This window comes from Tamandua tetradactyla, chromosome 11 (assembly GCF_023851605.1).
Source record: "Tamandua tetradactyla isolate mTamTet1 chromosome 11, mTamTet1.pri, whole genome shotgun sequence".
Lineage (NCBI taxonomy): Eukaryota > Metazoa > Chordata > Mammalia > Pilosa > Myrmecophagidae > Tamandua > Tamandua tetradactyla.
This window is the reverse complement of record NC_135337.1, coordinates 75581101-75606564: the sequence shown is the minus strand read 5'-3', so window position 1 is coordinate 75606564 and position 25464 is coordinate 75581101. Positions and strand designations below refer to the sequence as shown.

At 52.5% G+C, this 25464-nt stretch overlaps 2 protein-coding genes and 1 long non-coding RNA gene across 8 annotated transcripts; 1 reads left to right on the top strand and 2 right to left on the bottom strand.

Annotated features, from left to right (window-relative positions):
* Nucleotides 1-1240: 1240 nt before the first annotated feature.
* Nucleotides 1241-6723, bottom strand: SLC25A41 (solute carrier family 25 member 41). 2 transcript variants are annotated; one of them, XM_077120957.1, is made up of 7 exons: nt 6371-6473; nt 6013-6168; nt 5233-5385; nt 4468-4575; nt 2761-2928; nt 2502-2649; nt 1241-1385 (listed from the first exon to the last, which is right to left on the bottom strand). In XM_077120957.1, the coding sequence occupies exons 2-7, from the start codon at nt 6142-6144 to the stop codon at nt 1333-1335; spliced, it is 762 nt and encodes a 253-aa protein (XP_076977072.1). In that variant the 5' UTR covers nt 6145-6168; nt 6371-6473; the 3' UTR covers nt 1241-1332. The 2 variants fall into 2 exon arrangements, with proteins under 2 accessions (XP_076977072.1, XP_076977071.1); XM_077120956.1 differs by having other exon boundaries at nt 1258-1716; nt 6371-6723.
* LOC143650323 (uncharacterized) lies at nt 6528-20252 on the top strand. Of its 4 annotated transcripts, XR_013159524.1 has the most exons (5): nt 6528-6892; nt 7135-7216; nt 15763-15905; nt 16130-16550; nt 16807-20252. It is a non-coding gene; the product is annotated as an uncharacterized LOC143650323 (long non-coding RNA). The 4 variants fall into 4 exon arrangements; XR_013159523.1 differs by lacking the exon at nt 15763-15905; XR_013159522.1 differs by lacking the exon at nt 7135-7216 and having other exon boundaries at nt 6528-7111.
* On the bottom strand, nt 12981-24501 carry SLC25A23 (solute carrier family 25 member 23). Of its 2 annotated transcripts, XM_077120947.1 has the most exons (12): nt 24170-24501; nt 22908-23034; nt 22284-22371; nt 21827-21938; nt 20694-20852; nt 20453-20605; nt 20062-20169; nt 18878-19045; nt 16071-16221; nt 15357-15489; nt 14913-15093; nt 12981-14385 (listed from the first exon to the last, which is right to left on the bottom strand). In XM_077120947.1, the coding sequence occupies exons 1-12, from the start codon at nt 24323-24325 to the stop codon at nt 14293-14295; spliced, it is 1629 nt and encodes a 542-aa protein (XP_076977062.1). In that variant the 5' UTR covers nt 24326-24501; the 3' UTR covers nt 12981-14292. The 2 variants fall into 2 exon arrangements, with proteins under 2 accessions (XP_076977062.1, XP_076977063.1); XM_077120948.1 differs by lacking the exon at nt 15357-15489 and having other exon boundaries at nt 24170-24496.
* Between the last annotated feature and the right edge of the window lie 963 nt (nt 24502-25464).

Genomic DNA, 25464 nt, shown 5'->3' with positions numbered 1-25464 from the left:
GACGACGACGGGGGAGGGGGACGCCCCCTCCCGCCGCCGGCGTGACGGACGGTGGTGCCCGGCCAATGGCAGGCGGCCGCCGCGGTCCTGACACCAATCGTGGGCTCTGGAGGCGAGCGACCAATCGGAGTACCGCAAGAGGCCAGTGGGCGGGAGGCGTCAGGTGACCGACAGTTGTTGGAGGCAATGGGTTGCAAGCTGTCCGCGCTAGGCGGGCAAATCGAGGCGATTCGAGAAAGTGGGAGACCCAATGAAGCGGGAGTTCCAGAATCGCGGGGCGGCTTCGAGGCCGAATCGAAGTCCCTGAAGAGGTAAGCAGACTGGGAAGATGGGCCGAGCGAAAGGTCCCTTTGAACGGGTGGGGTGGGCACCGGGTGTGATGATCGTGCACGTAAGCCAATGAACACGCGTGGGAGGCGGTCCTTGTACAGATTGCCAGTCGATTGGACCCAATCCCCAACGGGCTCTGGGTGATGGGGTTGATTGGGCTTGATTGCTTTCCCTGTTAACCAGAATCCTTTTCTAGTGCGGACTTCCAAACCAAACCAATGGCTGCGAGGTGGAGGGGCGGGCCTTAGGTGACTGACGTCCCTCCGGGCCAGTGGCAATGGGAAAAATAAAGGGGCCCAGTTTTGGTGGGAGCCAGTAGAAGCCCAGCAGCGTGGGGGCGGAGCCGGCCCCAGACTGCTGGTGAGGATTGGCCGGAGCTGGTGTGAATGGCAGCCCACGTGGGCAGTTGTCACGGGATGCCCGAGTTCTGGCCTGACGTTTGGATTACCGTCCCGGGAGCCTGGCTGGGCGAGCCTGGCACGTGGTCTGCTTGAGGCCTCGGCGCTAGGGTGCTTCTGGAAAGGCCTGGGATGGGATGGCCCGAGGGCGGGAGGAAACTTGGGGATTCCTGGAGCCTCTCACTCCTCTCACTTCCCTTCCAGAACTCAGGAATCCAAGAGCGGTCAATTTTGGTCGGAGGGATCCCAGTCTCCTAATCCCCGCCGCCGCCGCCGCCGCCACCACCACCACCACCACCCTCTTCCTTTTAGGCCCCTGAATGGGAACCCCAAACTCGTAACCCAGGCCCTCAGCTTCTGTCCAGGACCTAAGCATCATCTAGGCTCCCAATTCCCCATTCCCCTTCAGGATCCAGGGACCCAAAGACCTCGGCTCCCCTCCTGCAGCCAGCTGTGTCCCAGACCTCCAGCTCCCCTCCTGCACCCAGCTGTATCCTAGACCCCCAGCTCCCTTCCTGCACCCAGGTATCTGGACAAATCCAACAGAAATCATTCCTTTTATTTCTGATTATTTTCACTGTCACCATGTTGCCTTGTACCAGGACTAGCCAGAAGGAGCCAGGCTGGAGAGTCCCAACTCCTGCCGTGGGCTGCACCCTAGGGAGGAGGCGTCCCAGGAATCTTCTGACCCAGGCCCTCAGCCTGCACTCCTTCCAAAAATTGCCCCAGGTCCTCACTCTGGAGAGCTCTTTGGAGCCAGAGGACACCCATCCCTCTGTCTTTGTCTGCCCAGAGCGTGTCCCTTAGCTCACTGCCGATACACCTAGGGTTTTCTTCATGGCTTCATACACCACATAGCTGATGCCACCTGCTGGCAACACCTTCAGTAACGTGGGGGTAATGCCTCGGTACAGCCCCGGCAAGCCCTGCTGGGCCAGGATCCGCCTAAAGACACCACGCATGGTGGGCCTTGAACCCTCCACGGTGTCTGTGGGAGCAAGATCAGAGCCTTGGCCAGGGAAGACCCCGCTTCCTGGAGGCTGGAATGTTATGGGGTGGCGGTGGGGAGTGGGGGTGAAGCCAGGGGTCCAAAGAGGTTAGCTGGAAAGGCATTTGGAAGATTTTTGGAGGAAATTGATCAGGTTTCTTTTGGGGGACGGGGGGGGGGGGGAGGGGGCTGGATCAATTTGGAAAGGACTTTTCAGGATTTATTTAGGAACCCACTTAGAAAATGTGAGAGCTTATTTCAGAGAGAATACCTGAGATTGGTTGGAGAATTTGGAGAGCATTCAGGGCTGGTTTGGGGACATTTTCAAGATCAGGTGGTGGACTAAAGGGCAGTTTTGAGGTTCGTAGATTGGTTTGGGGACTGATGTCCATGGCCGGGAGAGTGGGTCCTATTTGGGGAGTTCTCAAAATATCAGGAGGAGTGGATATGAATTTTGGGGGATTCTGAGAATCAGATGTGTAGAGTTTGGGAACCATTTTGCCTTTCGGGGTTTTTAAAGGGCTGAATCTAAGTTGGAAAGTCATTGGAGGAAGGGGTTCTCTTGGGAAAGGGAGCCTCGTTGGGGTCCGTTGGGGGGTATGAATGTTAGTTTCGGTGACATTTAGGGGTAATTCGAGGGGCTGACATCCGAGGTGAGGGTGAGTGTAAGTGTTGGTGGGTGTGGGGGCGGTCAGTGAAGATGGCCAGAATCAGATGGAGAACTTCTGGGAGCCAGCTTGGGGACGGGGCAGGGGCGGGGTAGCTTCCGCGACCAGGCTGCTGACCTTGGGCTTGCATCCTTGTGCGCACGAGGGTCAGCGGGTAACTTGCCATCTGGCCACAGGTGGTGGACAGCGTCACGGAGGACAGACTGACCATGCCACTGGGGTCCTCCATGTCTCTGCCCGACCTCAGCCAGAAGCGCCGGAGCATCTGCATGGGTGGGGGTAGGAGGGGGTGGGAAGCGGGAGAAAGCTCACTCTGGACCGGGGGCCTAGCCCCTCCCCCTCCCCTTCCTTCCCCCCTCCCCCCGTGGACTCACACCTCGTAGACGGCCAGGTCAGTGCAGGCGTAGGGGATGATCCCCAGCATGTTGGGGAGGTAGCCGCGGTAGAGGGCGCGAGTGCCCTCCCGCTCCAGGATCTGCCGAGCACAATCCAGAAGCCCCTCATACTGGCCCGTCCAGCGCAGGGTCAGCCGCGTCTTCAGCACCTGGGGAGCATTGGGGGAAGGGGAGGTGTTATTGTGTATCAGTGCAAAGATATATAATAACAACAGGGCTCTTTTTTTTTTGTCGTAACTAGGCAAGTTGTTTCTAAAGTTCAGCTGGGAGATCAGCCTAGAAAAATAATTTGGGCAGCTTTTAAAGAAGAGCAGTGAAGGGGGGATGATAAAACATGCTATCGAGCCTCAAGAATTAAGACAGAAGTACATGAACAGACCTCAGCACAACAAGAAGAGAGAAGCCAGTGATAGTCCCAAATATATACAGGAATTTAGTAAAGTACAGAGGTGCCATCTTGGCTCATTGTAGGAAAAGGATGGACATTCAGTGGTCAATCAGTGGAGACAGCTAAGTAGTCATCTGGAATAAAAGTTTGGTATGAATCTCGTAATAAAAAAGGAAGAGGAATCTAGCAACTTATTTTACAAAAGAGCATGTAGGGTCAAGTATATCGTATCTGCAGTCCAGATCCCACCAGGTGGTCATTTCCGTCTGTGATGTATGCTAACCATCAGGTTGGTTGGGAAGGGAATTTGGGATTATAGACTTGGGCTTCTGGCCATGCCCAGCATGCATTTATTTAGCACCCAGTATATACCAGGAATGTGTTAAGTGCAAATTTGGAGGCAACACTGTTTTGTGCCTAAGCTTTGACCTTGGATGTGGACTGGGTGGGCTCACATTTCAGCTTCATCTCTCCCTGTGCAACCTTGAGCAAGTTGCTTAAGCCCTCCGAACCTGTGGACAGTGCTAGCTGTCCTCCTAAATCTATTCTGCCCCTTCTCTGGGGCATCCAGCTGGACTACATCTCCCAGCCTCCCTTGCAGTTTGAGTCTGGCCTTGTGACTCATTTTAGCCACTGGAATGTGATGGAAAATCCTGCATCCCGCTTCCCAACTGGCCCATAAAACCCCTCACTGAGTTCCTCCATGCTCTTTTTGTTTCTGCCCGCTCACCGCAGACAGTGATAAGACTCAAGGGCAGAAATCAGGAAACTTTTTCTGTAAAGGGCCAGATGGTATGTATTTTGAGCTTTTGGGCTGCACATTCTCTGTCTCAACTATTCAACTCTCCTTATAGTGTGAAAACAGCCTGGATTGTAAGTAAATGGATGAGCATGACCATACTCCAGTAAAGCTTTATTGACAAGACAGACAGGGGGCCTGACCTTGATAACAGCAAAATACAAGACAGAAGGAGCCTGGGTCCTTGAATAATTATGTGGCAAAGAACTTAACTTTGCCCCCTAACCTGAGCAAGAGATAAACTTCTCTGGTGTTGAGCCACACTGTTTTGGGTCTGTTGACAGCAGTTTAACCTGTCCTAATTGATATAGTGCCCTCAGTTTCCAAATCTGTAAAAGGGAGATAATAACAGAGGCTTGTGGGATTCTTCAGAGGGTGTATCAAAGCCGTGTATGCAAATTGTTCAGTGCAGTGCCTGCTTATAGTGGGTGGTTGAAGGTTGATGAATGGTGGCTGTGATCACTTTTATTTTCATCACCTGTGGGGCAGGTGCTGTCTTACCTCCATTGGGTTAATGAGTGTCTGGGAGATGGCGACAGCGAGGGAACCAGCGAGAAGGCGTTCCTGGAAGGGTGGGGAGCCATTTTCACTGCAGAAGTAATTCTTGCACTGGGGCAAGGGAAAGGAGAGAAAAGAGAGAAGCTGACCATTTTTCCTATCTGAAACCCATCCAGGGGGAGAGGTCTGGGACCTGGAGAGAAAAGTATGTCTTGGAAGAGGTCCTGGACTTGTCAGGGGAATGGGGGTGTTGGCCATAGAATCACATCCCCCAGGAAAGGCATGTTCAGGTCCCAACCTCTGTCCCTGTGGGTATGAACGCTTTTGTCAGTGGGGCCTTTGAAGATGTTATTAGTTAAGATGTGCCGGGATTGAATGAGGGTAAGCCTTCATCCTTCATGACTGAAATCCTTATAAGAAAAGGAGATTGGGTGGAGACCCGGGTTCGATTCCCAGTGCCTGCCCATGCCAAAAAAAAAGGAGATTGGACACAGAAGCAGCAGCAGCCACAGGGAGCAGTCAAAAGCTGCAAGTCAACTGAACTCGAAAGAGAAAGGAGAAGATACCACCATGTGATGGAAAAGCCAAGGAACCCCAAGAATGCCTGCCAGCCTGAGGATATTGACCCCGGGAGGAAGCAAGCCTTCTATCTTCTGAAACTATGAGCCAATATATTCCTGTGGTTAATCCAACCTATTGTATGGTATTTGTCTTTTCAGCTAGGAAAACTAAAAACAGGTGGGGCTGGGAAAACAGACCATGTCCTACCTGCTCAAAGACGGAGAACTTGATGGCGTACTCAGGTGCAATTTTGAGAACGTTGATACCATTGCCCCGCCATAGGGAGTGGACGCCCCCTTCCTGGACCATGCTCCTTAGCCCCCCCAGCAGATTCATGAGGTTGGTCTTGGAGGAGTAGACCTAGGGGTGGAGAGGACCCTGACCCTAAGAGGAGCCCCCAGCCCCATCTCCCTCCCCATTTCAGCCTGGAGCTCAATCCCACCCTGTCCCCAGCTAGCCCAAGGCCAACCCCATCTCTGTCCCATGTACAACTCTTTCCCTGGCTATTCATAGAATCCTCTAGCCCAATCCTCTTATTTTTCTCATCCCAGAACCAACTCTGACCCACATTCCTATCTCATCCCTCATCTCTGTCTCCTCTCGGTTTTATCTTCAAACCCATCTGAGGGAACCCACCCCCAATTCCCTGATCCCCGTGCCCAAGCCTTGCCCAGTGCTGAGCCCTGTCCCTGGAACTGTTCTCCCAACTCCCTCTGCAACTCAACTCTGAGCCCCATCCCCATCTTCTCCATTGTCATCCACGGCTCCAATCCCAACACCACCTTGTACGACATCCAACCCCCTCCCCATCTCTGTTCAGTCTCGTTTCCAACTCCAACCCTCGTCTCAATGCCACCCTCAAATCCATTTCCAGTCACATCCCCATCCCCGTCCTGAACTCTAGCTTCATATTCTCACCCGTCCCCTCCCCATGCTGTCCCCCCCTCCGTGACTCCAGGGCTGTGCCCCTCCCCTCGCCCCGCACACCTGCATGTACACCTTGGCTCGGTCCAGAGGAGCCGTGCCCGTGCGAGACACAGCCCCCGCCACGGCCCCTGAGAGCAGAAACTTCCACCAGGTTCCCTCGCTGTCCACTTCCAGGACCTCCACGGGCACCATCAGCTGCTCTCCCGTGTCCAGCACCTGCAGGGCAGACCCAGCCCCCACTCAGTCGGCCCTCAGTGCCTTCTCCAGGACAGCCTCCTGACCGAGAGGCCCACCCTGGCCCCTACTGCTTCAAGGTGGGCTTCTGGGCCAGCTTGGAGGGGAGAAGACCCTATGAGGAGCTTTTTCCTCCTACAGTTCAAGCTGGAGGTGCTGGAATACGCCTGGTCCCCCAGCTTACCTGCTGTGACGAGTGGTGCTCATGGTCATTTTCATGCACGTGCCCAAACACATACCCGTACACATGGGCACAGCCCAAGTTCCGGAAGGGGGGTGGGGGCAGGGGTGGGGGCAGGGGTGGAGGCGGGGGTGGGGGCGGGGGCGGGGGCTGGGCTTTGCAGAGTAAGGCCTTGATCCTGTTAAACAGTGTCTGCACCCTGGAACAAGGCTTCTGAGGTTCCTTGGGGTGGGCTGCCATGGAACCTGGAGGGCCAGGATGCCTGGGTTCCAATCCCCGGGGAGACATGTGTCTATCTGGCCACTGCGTGGGAGTGGCCAGTGGGAGCAGTGCCTTGAAATTTGGGGTCCCAGGGATCGATGAGCTCAGAGAGTCCCTTGTGACCTCACTGGGTGTGGCAGGCAAAATAATGGTCACCCTACCCCCCTACCCGCCCCCCAGGAAAAGACATCCTGGTCTCCAGCAAAACCTGTAAATATGTTATATTACAGACAAGAGGGAACTAAGCTCACAGATGGAATTAAGGTTACAAATCAGTTACTGGGTAGATGGGGAAATTAGTCTGGATTAGCCAGGTGGGCTCAAGGTAATCAGTGCAGTCCTTAGATGGGGAAGGGAGAAGCAGGAGACTCAGTGTCAGGAAGATATGACCTAAGAAAGATTCCACCAGCTGTTGCTGGCTTTGAAGATGGAAGAAGGGACTACAAGCCAAGGAATGCAGGCGACCTCTAGAAGCTGGGAAAGGTAAGGGATGGATTCTCCCCTAGTGCCTCCAGAAGGGACCGGCTCTGCCAGCATCTTGATTGGAGCCCACCATGACACACGTTTTGGATTTCTGACTTCCAGACTGTAAGATAATACATTTGTGTTGTTTTAAGCCAGCACGGTTGAGGTTGTCTGCTCCACCGGCCATTGGAGACTCACACTCTGGGGTTCACTATTATGGCAACTGGAGATGGAAATGAGGGAGAATGAGGGGGGAGGGAAGGCTCCTGAGCTCTGGGAGAGAGACACGCGGGCAGTCATGGTCAAGAGTCAGGTGGACCTGGTTTTGAATCCCATCCTGAACTTCTTGCTGTATGGCCTTGGGAAACTCACTTTGCTTCTTTGAGCTTCGGTTCAGTTTCCCCATCTGTGAAACGGAGATAATGATAAACTCTTTCACATGGTGTAGCCAACAGGAGCCAGGGAACATCTTGGCCAGGGTCCCTCCATCCTCAGAGTTGTTTAGGTCAAAAACCTTGTCCCCTGCATGAGAAAGAACATAGGAATGTCATTACTGCAGGGTGTTGAAAATAGATGGTAATTAATATTTAAAAATTTTAACTTATGTGTAAGACTAAAGCAAAAAATGTTCATTTGGTACCAAATTTACATTTTGACTAGCTCATTTCCTAATATAACTTATGTAGACAGCTTAATTGAACACCATAAGTACATGGAACCTTGAGTAGGACATGAGATTTTGTTGGTTTGTCTAGAGTAATGCCCCGATAAATCCCAGAGTGATTTGAAAAGTGAATAAAAAAGTATTTGTAAAGTCCCCTTAGGGGAGTGGTGAGAAAGGAGGAAAATTCAACTTCCCTAAGTCTAATTCTTGATATTCTCACAAGCAGTGGGGACAACCAAAGCAATAGACTGAGCCCCCAAACTTGGGGTTTGTTCATATGAAACTTAACCCCTCAAAAGATAGGTCAAGTCTACTTAAAATAAGGCCTAAGAGTCACCCCCAAGAGAACCTCTTTTGTTGCTCAGATAGCCTCTCTCTAAGCCAACACAGCAAGCAAACTCACTACCCTCCCCTGTCTACGTGGGACCTGACTCCCAGGGGTGTGGACCTTCCTTGCAAAGTGGGACAGAAATCCTAGAATGAGCTGGGACTCAGCATCAAGGGATTGAAAAACCCCTAGAATGAACTGAGACTCAGCATCAAGGTATTGAAAAAACCTTCTCGACCAAAAGGGGGAAGAGTGAAATGAGACAAAATAAAGTGTCAATGGCTGAGAGATTCCAAACAGAGTCGAGAGGTTATCCTGGAGGTTAGGCTGACGCATTAAATAGATATGACCTGTTTAGTTAAGGAGTAACAGAGAGGCTGGGGGGAATTGCCTGAAAATGTAGAGCTGTGTTCCAGTAGCCATGTTTCTTGAAAATGATTGTATAATGATATAGCTTTCACAGTGTGACTGTGTGATTGTGAAAACCTTGTGTCTGATGCTCCTTTTATCTACCTTGTAAACAGATGAGTAAAACATATGGAATAAAAATGAATAATAGGGGAACAAATGTTAAAATAAATTTAGATTGAAAGGCTAGTGATCAATGAAAGGAAGAGGTAAGGGTTATGGTATGTATGAATTTTTTTGTTTTCTTTGTATTTCTTTTTTCTGAATTGATACAAATGTTCTAAGAAATGATCATGATGATGAATATACAACTATGGGATGATATTATGAATTACTGATTATATATGTAGAACGGAATGATCATAATTAAAAAACAACAACACCTTGTCCCTGCCCTGATTCCTCTCTTTTTCTACCCTCCACGTCCTGCCACCCAATCCTGTTGGCTTAACCTTCAAAATCTATCCAGAATTGGTTTCTTAACATGGCCAGGGTCAGCACGTTGCTCGCCCTCTCTATCACCTGCCTAGACCAGGGAAAGCGCTCCGCCTTCGGTCCCTGGCCTCGCCCCATTCCTGCCTCCGCTCCCATTCCTGGCCCTGCCCCCATTCCTGGCCCCGCCCCATCCCTGCCTCCGCCCCTATTCCTGGCCCCACCCCCATTCCTGCCTCCGCACCCGCCCCTACATTCTGTTCCACCCGCAGCCACCAGAGGGGGCCTGTGAACACCTGAGTCAGGGGTGGTCCCACCTCCTACAGCACTCCATGGCTCCCACCTCCCTCGGGTCCTACCCGTGACCCCCAAGGCCCTGTACACCCTCCTCCCACTCTCCCCCTCCATCCCTCCACCCACCCCAGCTGTAGGGAACTCCTCGCTGCTCCTGGAACCTCCCAGGCATAGTCCCTCTTCAGGGTCTTTGCCTGAGCTTTTCCTTCTGCCTGGATTCCATCTCCCCATTTCTCCCTCACCTGCTTTAGAACTTTATCAAATGTCACCTCCTCCATGAGGCCTTTCCTGACCACCTTGTTTAAATTTTTAGCTCCAAAATGAGACAAAGTAGAGTCTCAGTGCCTGAGAGAGTTCGGTGTTGAGAGGTTATCCTGAAGGTTATTCTTATGCATTATGTAGATATCCCTTTTATTTTATGGTGTATTGGAGTGGCTGGAGGGAAGTCCCCGAAAATGTTGAGCTGTGTTCCAGTAGCCTTGATTCTTGAAGATGATTGTAAAATGATAGACTTTCACAATGTGACTGTGGCATTGTGTAAAACTTGTATCTGTTGCTCCTTTTATCCAGGGTATGTACCGATGAGTAAAAATATACAGGTAAAGAATAAATAACAGGGTGGGACAAAGGATAAATTGGGAAGGTGGAAATACAAGTACTCAGGGAGAGGGAGGGGTAAGGGGTATGGTATGTATGAGTGTTTTTTTTGTCTTCCTTTTTATTTCTTTTTCTGGAGTGATGCAAATGTTCTAAAAAATGATCATGGTGATGAATACACACCCATGTGATGATATTTTGAGCCACTGATTGTACACCATGAATGGAATGTATGTGTGTGAAGATTTATCAATAAAAGTTTTTTAAAAATGTAAGCTCCACCTTGGAGTGTTTCTTAACCCCCCTTCCTACTTTATTTTTGTTCCGTAGCACCTTTGCTTTCTACTATGCTACAGATATACTTATTTTGTTTACTGTCCATCTCTTCCCACTGGAATGTAGGGTCTACGAGAGATTTTTGTCTGTTTTGTTCATGTCCATTTCCTGTGTCTAAAATTGGGTCTGGCATGTTTAAGAAATAATAAATACATAATGAATAAGTGAACGAGATACTACTTTAAAGGGTAATACACAAAGCAAGGGAACACTGTACAAAATATATGTAAGTGCTTTCCTTTATTTTAATTTTTTTTAACTTTTTATTTCGAAACGAGTATAGACTCACAAGAATATGCAAAAATAGTACATAGAAGCCCATGGATCCTTCACCCAGCTTCATTCGCTTGCGGCATCTTATGTACCCATAGTAAAGAATCAGCCGGGAAACTGACATTGGTACAATACTGTTATTATCCCACATATAGTTCACTAGACACGCATATGTACATATAATGCAGTATATTTGATCTTTAAAAAGCACAATTATTTTGAATTCATAAAATAGTGCTTTATTTTTGGCATGGGCAGGCTCTGGAAAGCGAAAAAAAAATAATGCTTTTTAACACAAGTAGTGTTTGCTTTGATATTGCGCGAGGTGGCTGACAAAGAGCATAAAATGCTCTGAAAGTGGTACTAGATGCAGTGCCGGATAGCCGACAGCAGCTGACACTTTAAGTCTTATATTTTACTGTGAAAGACAACATATATACAAAAAAGCAACAAATTTCAAAGCACACCACAGCAGTTAGTTATAGAACAGATTTCAGAGTTTGGTAGGGGTTGCAGTTTCACAATTTTAGGTTTTTCCTTCTAGCAGCTCCGAGACACTGGAGACTAAAGGAAATATCAATGTAATGATTCAGCAGTCATACTCATTTGTTAAAGCCTATCTTCTCTGTTATGCTCCACTTTCTCCTTTGATCTTTCTCCCAATCTTTAGGGATATTTGGCTATGTCCATTCTAATTTTTTCATTTCGGAGAGTGTTGTTGATAATACAGGGTAAGGGAATGGAACGAGTTGATATTCTGGAGAGGCGGGGCCCTCTGGTTTCAGGACTTATGTGGCCTAGGAACCCATCTGGAGGTCATAGGTTTCTGGAAAGTAATCCTAGTGCATGGAACTTTTGTAGAATCTCAAATCCAGCCCTAGGTGTTCTTTAGGGTTAGCAGGAATGGTTTGGATTGGGGTTTGGCAAACCATGATAAATAGCAATATTTAGCTGGAGCTTGCATAAAAGTAGCTTCCAGAGCAGCCTCTCAACTCTATTTGAACTCTCTCAGCCACTGATACCTTATTTGTTATACTTCTTTCCCCCTTTTTGGTCAGGAAGGCATTGTTGATCCCACAGTGCCAAGGAGATTTACACCCCTGGATGTCCTGTCCCACGTAGGGGGGAGGGTAATGATTTCATTTGCAGAGTTGGGCTTAGAGAGAGAGAGAGAGAGGCCACATCTGAGCAACTAAAGAGGTCCTCCGGAAATGACTTGTAGGCATAACTATAGGTAGGCTTAGCTTCTCCACTGCATAAATAAGTTACTTTCCATTTAAAGCTGTCACCCCTTCTTTTGTCCGTGGGGAAATCGAGCCTTAGAAAGGTCACAATGTCAGTTAGCAGAGGCTCCTAAATTCCAGCCATAGTGTAATGAAATATAAGAATGTAGACAAGAAAATGGATATCTGGCCCAACTAAAAAAATATATAATGGTATAACACTCGAGGCTGGTGTGGCTGCAGTAAAGTTGGTAATGCTGAACCCTCATTGTGATAATTGTGTACAGTTCTTCTGAATGGCATGATCCTGGGACAGCTATATCCTTTGACCTAGTAACCTCCCTCCTGGTATTGATCCCAAGGGCATAATACCAAGGAAGTAAAAATGCAAAATAGTTAGCAAACTTCATTCTCTTGTTGGAATGTGTGAAAAAAACATGTAGATATATGTGTATATGTACTAGTCAGCTACTGGTGCATAACAAATTATCCTGCAAATTTAGCAGCTTCAAACAACAAACATTTATCATCTCACTCAGTTCTTGAAGGCTTGGGTATTCAGGAGCAGATACCTTAGCTGGGTGGTCCTGTGAGCCAATTGGGGCATCAGGGTCCAGGGTCCAGGATTCAGTACTGGGCTGCAGTGATTGAAGTGTGGGGATCCAGTGGTTTGGGTGAAAGAATGTGCGATGGCTGGGCTATCCAGGGTTTCCCATGAGTTCACAGTCAGGAGGTCAGTTAGGACCATCAGATCATCTTCTAAACTCACTCACATGGCCAAGGGTGGAAGTTCCTCAGTGTGTATGCCTCTCTGTAAAGCTGCTCAGCCCATTGCACCAAGATTTCTTCCCAGCAAATGATGAGAAAGAGAGAGCAGGCCTGCTCAATCAAAATGAAAGCTCCAGTATCTTTTATAACCTAATCTTGGAAGTGACATATCTGTTGTATTTAATTAGTCACCTAGACCCACCTGGGTCAGTGAGGGAGGGGACCACACAGGAGTGGGAAAACTTGGAAGCAGAGTCATTGGGGACCGTCTCAGAAGGTAGCTCTCAATCCACGTGGGAAAAAGTGGGAATTAATACTTTAACAGTGCTTGTCCAGGGGCTTTGTCCTCGGATGTTCCATTTCTCTACATACTTGTAACATTAGGAAAAGTCAGAAGGACCCATGTCCCTCCTGCCCCCACTTTACGGATGTACAAACTGAGGCTCAAAGAAGTCAAGTCATTTCCTGGTCTCTTGAAACTGTGTGTAAGGAGATGGCCCCATTATCTCCACAGTTTGAGATTGGTCCAATGTCTACCCCCACTTCAGCAAAAACCACAATGAAAGAGCTTAGAAAATTTATTCATTGTCTCCTTTTCCTTTGAAATAACACACACAGGCGGGGGGTGGGCATGAAGGGAGGTGGAAAGCCATGGGGGGGGGGGCTCTCCAGTCCCCCAAATTCAAGTTCCTTTGTCACAGTCCCTCAGCAGAGTTCCCCAAGGAGCGGGGAGCAGAGGGAAGGCCTCCCCCCCTCAATTACCCTAAGCCTCAGAACCCAAACTATAAAGTGCAGAAGATTTCACAGCATGGGGTGGGAAGGGAGTGCTGGGGTGGGGGGTGGGGGCTGGGTTGGTGGGTTGGGGAGTCTGCTCCTCTCTCTGATAGAAAAACAGACCTGGAAAGGGTTTGGGGGTTGGACTTAATTACAATTAGTTTTTTGCATAATTGGAAGCTCGGGTTCAGGGAAAAGTGGTCTGTGTAGACTTGCTACTGGCTTCCAACTCTCTTTGAGGCCTGAGGGACACAGCATGGGGAGGGGCTGGCAGTGCTGGGGTGGGGGTCCCCTCTGAATGTGTCCCCGGCCTCAGATGTTCTCCTCACCAGCAGCTGAGAACGAGCACCTGTGGAGTTGGGGTGGGGGCCTCGAGGAGGTTTGAGGGAGCAGTCTGCCCCCACCCCCTCCCCAGGGCCCAGAGGGGCGGTCATGCTGAGGAGGTTGGGAGGGGGTGAGGGTGTGTCCGGATAGGGTGTCCTGTGCCCCTGCAGGGGGTGGGAAGTACGTGCCCTGCCCTTGCTGCCTGGAAATGAGCCAGGCCTGGCCCATCAGACAAATCCTCTGGGGTGTTCCAGAACCAGGAAGCCAGGGCCTGCGCCTCCCCACAGGCTCCCAAGAGCATGGGATTTCGTGGTCTGGGGAGTGAGCCCTGGGCTCTACGGTGTGTCTGGGATGGGGGTACAAGGGATCCAGAATCCTTGGGCTGGGCTACTGGGATCTAGCTCTTGGGGTCTGAGGGTTTGGGATCCAGTGGTTGGAGGCATCAGGGTGTGACTTCTATTGGATGAGATTTGTTTTTAGAATCTCGCAACAGGGGTAAAGGGATTCAGGATCCAGAATCTGGGATCCAGCAGATCCCACAGTGCCAGTATCTCATTGCTGTGCTGTTGGGCTCTTGTGCTTATGTCTTTAGAAGCCAGAATCCAGTGGGTTAGAACTTGGGAATCTGGGATCCAGTAGTTGGGGGGGAGGGTGTGGTGAGGGTGTAGTGGTTGAAGCGTAGAGATCTGGGATTCAGTGGCTGAGGTGTAGTAATTCAGGAATCCAGTGGTTGGGAGGAGGAAATCTGGGATCCAGTGGCTAGGGCCCCAGGATCTAGTCATAGCATTGTCAGGATCCAGTGACTGAGGTTTCCTTGATACCCAGAATCCAGTGGCAGAGCTTCGAGATCCGGGGCTTGAAGTATTGGGATCTGGGATTCGGTAATGGGGTGGGGGATCAAGGATCCAGTGTTGCACTGGATGCAGTGCCTGCAGGAGCTCAGGTCTGGGTGTTGAGGTATGGGAATATGCACTCCTGGGATTGGGTACCAGGATCCATGGGCTAAGTGGGGACTTGAGTGGCTAGAACCTGGAGATCCACAGGACCCAGTGAGTGGGGCAGGGAAATGTGGATCCAGTCGCCAGGATATGGGGTGCAGAGTCTGGTGGTTTGGTTAGGGATGCAAGGGTGGGGGTGTGAAGACTCTTGGATCTCGTGGTGAGGATGTCAGACTTGAGCTGCTGAAGTGTGGAATCCAGCAGGGTAGGGTATGGAATCCAGGATCCAGAGTTGGGGAAGTAGGATCCAGGGGCTAAATGTGGGGATCCAGTGGTCTGGGCGGGTGAGGGGATCTGGGATCCAGTGGTTGGGCTATCAGTCCCCAAGGACTGGAGGTCTGGACGGGCGTCACGACTGGGGCGAGGGGTCCTTGGGGTGGGCAGGCTGTGGGCCCCTCACCTGGATGTGACCCCCAAGGCCTGCTTCATGTTCTCGTAGACCACATAGGAGATGCTCACGGCCGGGATAACCTTCATGAAGTTGGGGGCAATGCCCCGGTAGAGACCCCGCACACCTTCCTGGGACAGGATGTGACGGAGCAGACCCAACATGGAGATCTGGGGGGCGCCCTCGATGGAGGCTGGGAGGAGGCGGGGAGGGGCATAAGACCGGAGGCTCTCCTCTCACATCCCCTCCCAACCCCCAGGGTGGGGCAGGAAAGGTTGCAGCAGGAGGGAAGAGGGTCAGACTAACAGTGGGACCTGTCACTCAGAGTCAGAGTTCTACTCCCCTTGGAACTGGCTGCCTCCCTGTGCACCCAATCCCCTGGTCCCAAGTTCGGGGAGGATTAGAAACAGAGCAGATGTGTGTGTGTGTCCAGAGAGGGGCAGAAATTTCCTCTACCTGAAACTTGATTCTCTCCCTCTTCTCCCAGCTAACTCCTTAGTCTTTCGATCTCCATTCCAGAGCTGTCTCCTCAGGGAAGCCCACCTGGCGCCCCAGTCTAAGCCAGGCTCATTCTCCATTTTATTCAACCCTAAATCAATAGTTAATTGTGGAATGATTTATTTAGCATCTTTCTGCCCCTCCAGCCTCTGAGTTCTGAGGGTAAGGGCCATGTCTGTCTCATGCGCTGATACATCCCCAGTGAAAGTCACAAAAAAGCTCAAATTCCCAAGGAAAGTTGCAAAAAAAAGATCCAGGGAGAGTGGGGAAAAAAATCAAATTAAAAAAAAAAGCCACAAAAGGAAAATACTTGGAAAACAATAAGCAGCGTTGCCCTGCCATTCTTCCTTAACCCTATTCCCAGCCTTTCCCTTGCGCTGACCCAGCCTTGCAAATTAGAAGCTCAAGTTACCAGCCGGGAAATGCTAGCCTTCCAGCTAAGATTGCTAGGACACTCTCCTGGGCTCACAGTACCTGTTCTTCTATTTAATCTTCAGCTCTATAAGGGTAAAGGACTCCTACTCCAATATAACACATGGGTAAACCGAGGCCCGGGGAAGGGTCAGGATGTAGTCAAGGCCATCCAAATCCAGGAGGATCACAACTGCAACTCTACTGGGAACCCCGTGGTGGAAAGAGGGGGTGGGACCCACCCTCCCGCCCAGGCCTCACCTTGGGCCTGCATGCGGGTCCGGACCAGGGCCAGGGGGTAACTGGCTATCTGGCCGCAGGTGCTGGAGATGGTACCGCACGCCAGGAGCACAAGGATGCCGGGATCTGCTGAGTCGTGGTTGGACTGCTGGAGCCACTGGTTCTTGAGGGTCTGGCAGGAGTGAAGAAAAGGGACTGGGGTGGGTTGAGGGTGGTGACAGCAGGACCCTGGCTACAGAGCTCTGTATCCCAAGACAGCTGATCCTTAGTACCTGTCAGGTACCGTGTGAGCACTTTACCTGCATACCCTTAGCTCAGTTCTCACCTTGACCCCTATGGGTGGGAAAATAACAGCCCCCTGGAACCTGTGAGTATGTCACCTTAGAAGGCAGACACTGCGAAAGACATCTGAGATGGGCCCAGTGAAATCCCAGGGGCCCTTTATAAGAGGGAGGCAGGAAGGTCAGAGTCAGAGAAGGAGACGTGATGATGGAAGCAGAGGTAAGAGAGAGGGAGAGGGGGAGGGGGAGGGGAGAGGGGGAGGGGGAGGGGCGGGGGAGGGGAGAGGGAGGGGGCGGGGGAGGGGAGAGGGAGGGGAGGGGTAGGGGAAGGGGAGATGTTGGAAGATGCTACACTGCTGGTTTTCAAGTTGTGGGAAGAGGCCACAAGTCAGGGATTGCAAATGGTCCCTGGAAGATGGGCAAGCAAGTGTGATGGTTAATTGCATGTTTCCTCTTGGCTAAATTATGGTATCCAGTTGTTTGGTCAAACCCTGGCCTGGTCACTGCCGTAAGTGGAATTAGCATCTACAATCAGTCGAGTTCAAGTATAGGAGATAACTCTCAGCGACGAAGGTGGACCTCACCCATCAGCTGGAGGTGATGGCAGCAAGAAAGGAAGGTTCCAGAGGTCAGAAGAATCTCTGCCTCAGGACTGGAACATCTTCTCTTATTGGAATTTCCAGCCCACCAGCTTCCCCTAAGGAGTTTTGACTCAACACTTCAGCATCACCTTTATAGGAATTTTCAGCCTGCCCCATGGAGTTTGGATGTGCCAAAACTGCACAAGCCAATTCCTCATAATATGTTTATATGTCAATCTAATCTATCTGTCTAATCTATTCATCCACTCTTCCATCCATCCACCTCTCCTGTTGATTCTGTTTCTCTGGAGATCGATTAGTGATGTCTGACCTGGGTATGGCACAGACAAGAAGGTAGGTTTTATTGTGATTGCTTTCACAATCTCAGTAGCTTCCTTCCGTGTCTGAAGCAGTATTTGCCAAATAGGTGTTTCATGAGTTTTAAGAGCTGCTCTGTTGAAAAGAGGTTCTGATCATTGGGTAAGTGTAGCAAACAAGGCTAAAAGCAAAGTTCATGAATTACTTTACTGCAGGACTTCTCAGAGTCTTTAAGGGACTAACATACATTTTGAAACTCTGAGAGCATGCAGAGTTTCTCAAACTTCTTGACCTCCAAATTCCCTTATTTTGGCGAAGAAATCTATCGGTAAGGTTGCTTCTTATTTCTGCCCCAAATAGGGCCCCAATAGGGCTTCCTATTGCACTTAGGATAAACCCATTGAGTCCTTCTGATTCTTCTGACCCCATCTTCAACCCTGATTTCTCCCTAACCAGTCTAGCCTTCCACTCTTCCAGTAGGGCAAATTCATTCCTGCCACCGGACCTTTACACATACCATGCACTCTGCCTTCCTCACTCTCTTCATATAGATGTACTCTTCATAGCCTGGGCTTCAACTCCAATGTCACCTCCTCAGAGGCTTTCTGCACCCTGTCACCCACTTTCAGTTACACATCCTGTTTTAGTATCTTCTGAGAACTTATCAGGTCTGAAAGGATCATATTTGCTGGCTGTTTATCTCATAGCTACTGGAGTGGGTGCGCCAGGAGGCCAGGGGTTGTGTTGGTTTTGTTGAGTGCTGTACCTGCAACAACCAGCACAGAGCCTGGCACTCAGCGGATACTGAGGAAATACCTGCTGAATGAGTGAATGAATGAATGAATGAATGATAGTCTTGTTTCCTTTGGCTGTATAATTGCTGGGAGTTGGGAAGGTATCAATAGGAGGGATGGGGCATGTTGGATCAAGACAGGGGCCGGGTGCAAAATAAAAATGGGAGAGGGGGCTTGTCCAAAAATAAAGAATTTCAGGACGGCAACACAGAGCATTAAACAGCCCTCCTGAGCTTGGGGAGGGCCTCTTCAGCTAGACAGGTTGCCCTCCCAAGAAGGGGGCCCTGTCTGTCTTGGATATAAAGATTCTGGGGGGCATCTGGGCTGTGCTAAATTGGGAGCAGGTAAAACTAATGGATGAGACCCCTGGAAGAAAAACTGAAAAAAAAACTCCCCATTCCTGCCTCTCCGGACAAAGGCCTGGTCACAGGGCGGGGGCTTTATGGCAGTGGCGGACACTCAAATGAACAGACCCAGGAGCAGACATCAGCCTTGGAGACTGAGGCTGGGTCCAGTACACATTTTGGGGAAGACAGGCCTCCTTGAGGCTCACCTTTGCCTGCCTCCATGATTCCATGATTAGAGTGGTCCCTGACTTTTCATGTTATCCTGAGCCCCAGGAAGACTGAGCTGCAAAGGGAAGATGCCGGCAGGGGGCTGTGGAGGGGTTGGGGCGTCCAATACTTAGAGGGTTTCCTAAGGATTCAGGAACTGTGATGCTCCTTCAGCCTGGAATCGTCCTCCCCCAGCTATAAGAGGGCAGCTGAGTCAGCCCCAGGGAAAGGGGGTATGGCGTAGGACAAATCCCAGAGAAGAGGAGAAGGGAGGGAGGGAAGAGTAGGCAGGTCACAGACCTCATAGACGGCCAGATCAATACCGGCATAGGGAATGATCCCCAGCACGTTGGGCAGGTAGCCGCGATAGAAGGCGAGGGGCCCTTCTCTCTGCAGTATCAGCCTTGCACAGTCCAGCAACCCCTTGTATTGGCCTGTCCGGCGCAGGGTCAGCCGCGTCTTCAGCACCTGGGGGAGAGAACCAGGGCAATGGTTATTCCTGGAAAAGGCACCCCCAGAAAAAGCTAATCCCAGAATTGCTGCACCCAGGAATAGAGATACCTAGAAACAGTTCCTCCTGGAAGCAGGATCCTGTGAATAATTCACTTTAAAAAGCCGCTGATTTTAGAACCTTCTGCTACCCCCAGATCTCTATACTAGAAATGGTCATGCCTACCAGAGTTGCTTATGCTAAGCGTTCCCTGATATTTTGCTCTCTTCTTCCTTAATAATAAGCCCTGTCTTATTACAGAAATAAAGATCACGCTATTTAGATTGCCGAGGCGTGCAGCCAGGTGACTAAGTCCTGGCCAATGAAATAGGAGAATGTATGTGTAACTTTCAGAAAGAATCCTTAAAGGCCTGGGCGCATTCTCTCTTTTGTCTCCTTTTCCTTCTTGCTCTCAGGATTGTGGATGAGATGGCTGGAGCACAAGCAGTCATCTTGGTCCATGAAGTGGAAGCTATATATTGAGGTGAGGGAAGGAGATAGACAGGAGGAACCTGGGTCTCTAACACAGTACCAGCCCTGAACTGCTCATATTTACATGGCATGTATTTACATGGTTTGGGTTTTATGTGACTTTCAGGATCCTAACTGTCCAACCTGAAACTGAAATGATTTCTTGGGAAACAGCTACACCAAGAAATGATTCCCCTAGGAACAGCTGTCCTGAAAGCCAGAATCTTTAGAAGGGGCATATCCCTAACCATCCGGACCCCATGACTATCATCCCCAACAGTTATAATCAACACTGCTGCCTCCAGATTTCAGCGGTCCCTTAAATTATAATCCCCGAAAAGCTACACATGGTTCAATGGGGATGAAATGAGTTATGGTTGGAATCAGGGAGAGGCAAAGTTACGATGAAATGAGTTATGGTTGGAATCAGGGAGAGGCAAAGTTACGATTCCAGTGCATGTCACCCCACGAAATGGAATGGTTGTTGCAGACCCTTCACCCTGCTGGGGTGTCCCCTTCTTACCTCCATGGGGTAAATGATGGTTTGGGCTGTGGCACCAGCCAGGGAGCCAGCCACGAAGCGCTCCTGCACGTGCAGCATCTCCTGCTGCCCCCGGATGGCCCGCTTGATCTAAGGGTGGGAGACAGAGGGGAGGGCAGAGCCTCAGGAGCTGCGCCTGCCTTGCACACAGGCTCTGCAGTCCTCCCAGGCTTCTAGGGGCATCGGCATCAGCCCCAGCCCCCAGCCCCCATCCCAGGCCCCAGCCCCCAGCCCCCATCCCAGGCCCCAGCCCCCAGCCCCCATCCCAGGCCCCAGCCCTCAGCCCCCAGCCCCAGCCCCCAGCCTCCAGCCTCCAGCCCCAGCCCACCCTACAGTCCTCACGTCCAGCCAAGATTCCCCTCGCCTATCCCACCTGCTCATAGGCCATGAACTTGATCGCCGACTCGGGTGCAATCTTGAGCACGTTGATACCGTTGCCGCGCCAAAGGGAGCGGACACCCCCCTCGCGGATCATGCTCCTCAGTCCCCCTAGGACATTCAGCCGGTTGGTCTTGGAGGCGTGGACCTAGGCAGGGAGACCAGGTAGCTTTTAGGGTCCACTCCCAGGACTTCAGCCTGGGGCAGAGGGGGGCGGTCTCTCCAGGGCCCCTCACCTGCATGAAGACCTTGAGGCGGTCCAGGGGGGCTGTGCCTGTCCGTGACACGGCCCCCGCCACAGCCCCCGCCACCAGCTGTTTCCACCACATGCCCGTCAGCTTCTCCTGCTCCGAGAACTCATCCGGCACAGTCAGGCACTCACCGATGTCTAGGACCTGGGGAAGCAGAGGTGGGGGTGTCACGCTAAAGGGGTGGTGGAGGGATGGGACCCAGTCCCAAAAGGGGGGGGGGTCTCCCCTAGGAATCCCAGGACCCCAGAGAGTCCACCAAAGAATCTTGCTTAGAGAGCTCAGATATCCCTCTTGGACTCCTTACCAGGTGTCCCCGAAGCTTCCAACCCGGCAGTGTCCTATCCAGAGATCCTAGCATCCCTCCTGGGGACCCCCACCAAATCCCATCAAAGGATCCTGCCCAAGCATCTGCCATACCAAGACTTCCCCAGAGCCAACCAGACCTCTCCCAAGGATTCTGCCCACCCAAGGCTCCCCCACATCAGGAATTGCAGATGTTCCGGCCGGGACACCCCCCCCCCCCCCGCACACACATGCACACAGGGTCCACGCCTTGAATTCCCAATTGAGGGGGAGGTTACACTGGATCTCCCAAAAGGATCTCAACAGATCCAATTCCCTCCAGATGTCATCATGGATTTCCACCTAGGAATTGGCACCCTGGAGCCCTTCCTCTCCAGCAGCTGCCACTGGACCTACCCTGGCCCCGAAGCCAGTAACCTTCTAACTTTTCTCTTTAGCGGCGGAATCCTTTATTCGGAAGTACAGAAACCAGGCAGAGAGGAGCTGTGTGGGTTGAGGGGGAGAGGCCTGACGCCCTATCTCTTGAGCTCCTTCTTCCTTGCACCCCAACCCCCATAGCCAGCCCCCAGACCCCCGTATTGAACATTCCATATAAATCCCAAGGGCTCCAATCTGATATCAGAGGTCTCTCAAAGTGGGCTCCCCATCCCTTGAAAACCAAAGAGAGGAAGGGAAGAGAGAAGCCTCACCCCTCGGCTGCCCACAGTGGCTCTTCCCTCTGGAATCTTGGACCCCGAGCAAAGCAGGGAGGGCCCCAGGCTCCCAGGGGAAAAGGGGACATAGCCACTAGGCTGGGAAAGTCACCCCCACCTCACCGTGGAATGCTTCCAGAAATAGAGCACATCTTCCACATTCTCCAGCGAGTGTAACAGGAAGTGGTCTCGCCATTCCTGCCAATCAATGGTCATCGTGCCGTCACGATCCATGCTGGGGGTGGGGTGGGGACAGGGTCAGTGCCAGGGGTTGGGGGGGTGCCTGGTCAGTGCCAGGGGTGAAGCGCTGCTAGGGGCAGGTTTGGAGGCAGGAGGAGCTTTGTGCACTGAATACTCCACAGAGGGTCTGTTTTCATTCCTCCTAGCAACTCCATAGGGTGGGCGATATTATTACCCCCATTTTACAGAGGAAGAAAGTGAGGCTCAAGGGGATGAGCTCCAGAGCTGCCTGACTCCAAACCCCAACTCAGCTCCACCCTACCCAGGGACAGGGTCTGGGGCCTGGAAGACTGAGGTGGGAGCCTGAGATACCCGGGGTTCTGGCTCCCCAGATCTTTACCTGTGCAGAATCTTCTCTGCCTGCTTCAGCGAGATGGAAATGCCCAGAGCCCGGAAACTCTGCTGGATCTCTGAGACATCAATATGACCTGGGGAGGGTATCCGAGGTGGAGGGGGGATGTGTGCATGAACCTGAGGGACCCCAGGCTCAGGAGTAGAAAGGTTTGGGATGCACATTGCCTATGTGAGACCACCCAGTGAGGTTTGAAGCTGGGTTGGGGAAGGGGTTTTCCTGCCTTGCTGGGATCACAGAAGTAGAGGGGTCTGCTGTTCCAAAATGAATCCATGAGCAATAATGGGGGTCCCATGTTATTGGGGGAGGGGGAACAGTGGTCTCTGTCCCATAGGGAATCCAGGAGCAAATTGGAGATCTTTTCTCTAGGGTAAGTCTAAGGGTAATAATTAGGGGGTTCTGCCCCAGAAGGGAAAAGGAGGCGAGATGGGTTGGCTGGGCCTCGAACCACCTAGCTGGGGGTGGGGAGAGCTCCCAAAATAGCCTATGAGTCATCAGGGAGAAGCGCCCTCCTCCTCCTCCTCCTCCCAGCGCTGCCAGTTCTGCCCCCATTGGCATCTCCCGGGTGCCCTCCCCCCCCCCCCCCCCCCCCCCCCCCCCGCCTGGCCCTACCGTCCTGATTCCGGTCCAAGCTGTGGAACATAAGCAGCAGACGCTGTTCTCGCTCCTGCAGGTAGCGAGTAAACTCCTCCAGGTCAAAGCCACCATCAGGGTCTGTGTTGCCTTCTGGGGAGAGTCCCTGGCCGTGGGGAGGGCAACAGAGGAGGCTCTGGGAGGCTGCTCCCCAACCTGGGAGGTGGGGGTGGGAGTGGGGTCCCATCACTGGCCACCCAGGGCCCCCAGCACCCCGGGGAAAGGAGCAGGGAATCTCCCCACCCCTGCCCCCCTCACCCCACCTCTCAGCAAGATGCTCAAGGCCACAACTGGCCCAGTGAAGGGGGTAGCGTTTGCCCTGTGTCCCTGGTGAGCAAAGTGAAACACAGCGAGGTCAAGGAACATGGTCAAGGACACAGAGCCGGGAAGTGGCAGCCTCGGGCTCTCGTCTCTAGAACCCGTCCTCTAAGCTGTCTCGTATAAAAACCTGTCCACATGGCAGACTCGGTGGGGAGCTCGTTAGAGACATTAGAGATAGCTTTGGGTATCGTGGAGCATGGCAGATCCAAGCTGAGCCACCAGGGCTCTCTATGTTCCCATCTGTAAAGTGGGAGGTTGGCTTGGATGTCTTTGGAGGCTGTGAAGACATTCAAGGGGCATCTGGGGCTACAGGTGTGTAAGACACCTGTGTGGGCAGGGAGGGTTCCTGCCCTTATAGCAGCATCCCCAGCTGGGGGTAGCCTCAGACAGGGCTGGGTCCCTGAGTGGGCAAGTCTAGGGGCATTGAGCCAGGACTGGGAAAGGGCAGGTGAGGGAATGTAAACCGAGAGTGGGGAGGAGAGTGGGTGCCCAGAAGGTTTGGAGGAGGATATGGAGGGTGTGTCTCCTAGAGGTGGGGGCAGGAAATGCCTTGGCCTGTGCAGACTATCCAGAAGGTGTCTCCCTGGCAGTGGGCAGGAAACCGGACCCCTGCTCCATTTTCTGGCAGACATCCCCACGGCATGCTGACAGCCCAACTGTGCAGGCTGGGGCCTCAGGCAGCCCCGGGGCCTGCGGTGGGCCCGGCTTGAACAAGCCGGGGAGGCCCAGACACGCATGAGTTGGGGGTGGAGGGTTGGTGTGCAGGGGGGAGAGGACAGAGATGCCCAGGCTGGACACATGTCCTTGGAGTCCAGCCACAGGCAGTCCCTGGCGTCTCAGGGCACTCCATTCAGCGGCTCGGGTTACCGGGGAGCCGGGTCGGGGTGCGGAGGGCCAGGTAGGGGTCCCGGTGGGGGTACCTGTCGGGCGCCACCGGCCGGGTCGCCTCCGCCCAGCCGGGCCAGTCCCTGGCGCAACTCGTGCACGTCCACGCGGCCATCCTTGTTAGTGTCCAGTTCCTCGAACAGGCGACCCCAGCGCTGCCGCCGCTCCGCGTCACCCGGGCCCCCCCGCATGGTGCCCGTCCGGGAGGGGGGAGGGGAGGCCCGGCGGCGGCGGCCTCGGCGGGGGCTTCGCGGCTCCCCCTCCCCCCTCGGAGCCCCGCAGGGCCAGCTCCGCGGCCACAGCCACCTAAGCCTCGGCGCAGTCGGCCCGGCTTCAGCAGCAGGCAGGAGGCGGTGGCTGCTAGCCGTCGCCGCCCGCTCCAGAATTTTGCGTCTCCTTCCGCACCTGCATTGGGGGAAGGGGGCCGGGGGCGGAGCGGGGGGCGTGGGAAAGGATGTTTGGGATGCTATGTGTTGCACTGCCGAGGGAGGACCTGGGATTCTTCTGGGAACAGGGGCTAGGTAGATCAATGATCTCATTTCTGATCTCAGAGTTCCTCCGTTGAGTGCCTCAGTTTACCCCTTTGGTCTCTTCCCCCAGGGGGCGGTGTAGGGAGACGTCAGAGACTGAGTTTTGTAATCCCTTTCAACTTGACCTCTCCCCTCGACTAATCTTCATGAACTAAAGTTCTGGCCTTTCCTAGACGTACGCCAGAACCCCGCGCAATCCAGCTCTACGTCTGACCACCCGCGCATTTCGCATTCCCTATTCGGCCGCAGAAACAGAAGCTCAAGACTCTTGCGCTACAGCAATCCCTTCAACTCGCCCGCTCGACTTCTTTCCAGGTCCCACTCAGCCTAGGAAACGCAAGATCAACGCGCAGCGGCAAAGGCGGCTTGTTATTGGCTAGAGCTGCCTGGGCTGCGCCCGCCCGCGCGACATCGCCCTCCCACCTGGGCGGGGCCTCCCTGCTGAACCAGGGCTGTCTGGGGCCCCCAGGGCCCATTTGCCCGCTAGGCAGCCTTAAAGGGGCCGCGGCCGGGTCCGGAAGCCGGGCCGGGTGTCCTCTCCCGCCCGGCCTGAGAGTCTCGTGGGAGTGGATGGCCGAGCTCTGGAGGCTCTGGATGGCCCTGCCTGCCGCGCTCGCTGCACCTGCCAAATATCCCTCCCACTAGTTTCGGGTGCAGTTTCTCGACTCGCCCTTAGGGGGAGGGGCGGCCAGGCCACTTGACAGCGAATAAGAAAAATAGCAAGTGCTCACATTTATTGAGTGCTTTCCACATGCCAGGCCTTTTACTCACATCTCATCGTCCTCGCCAAGACCCTATAA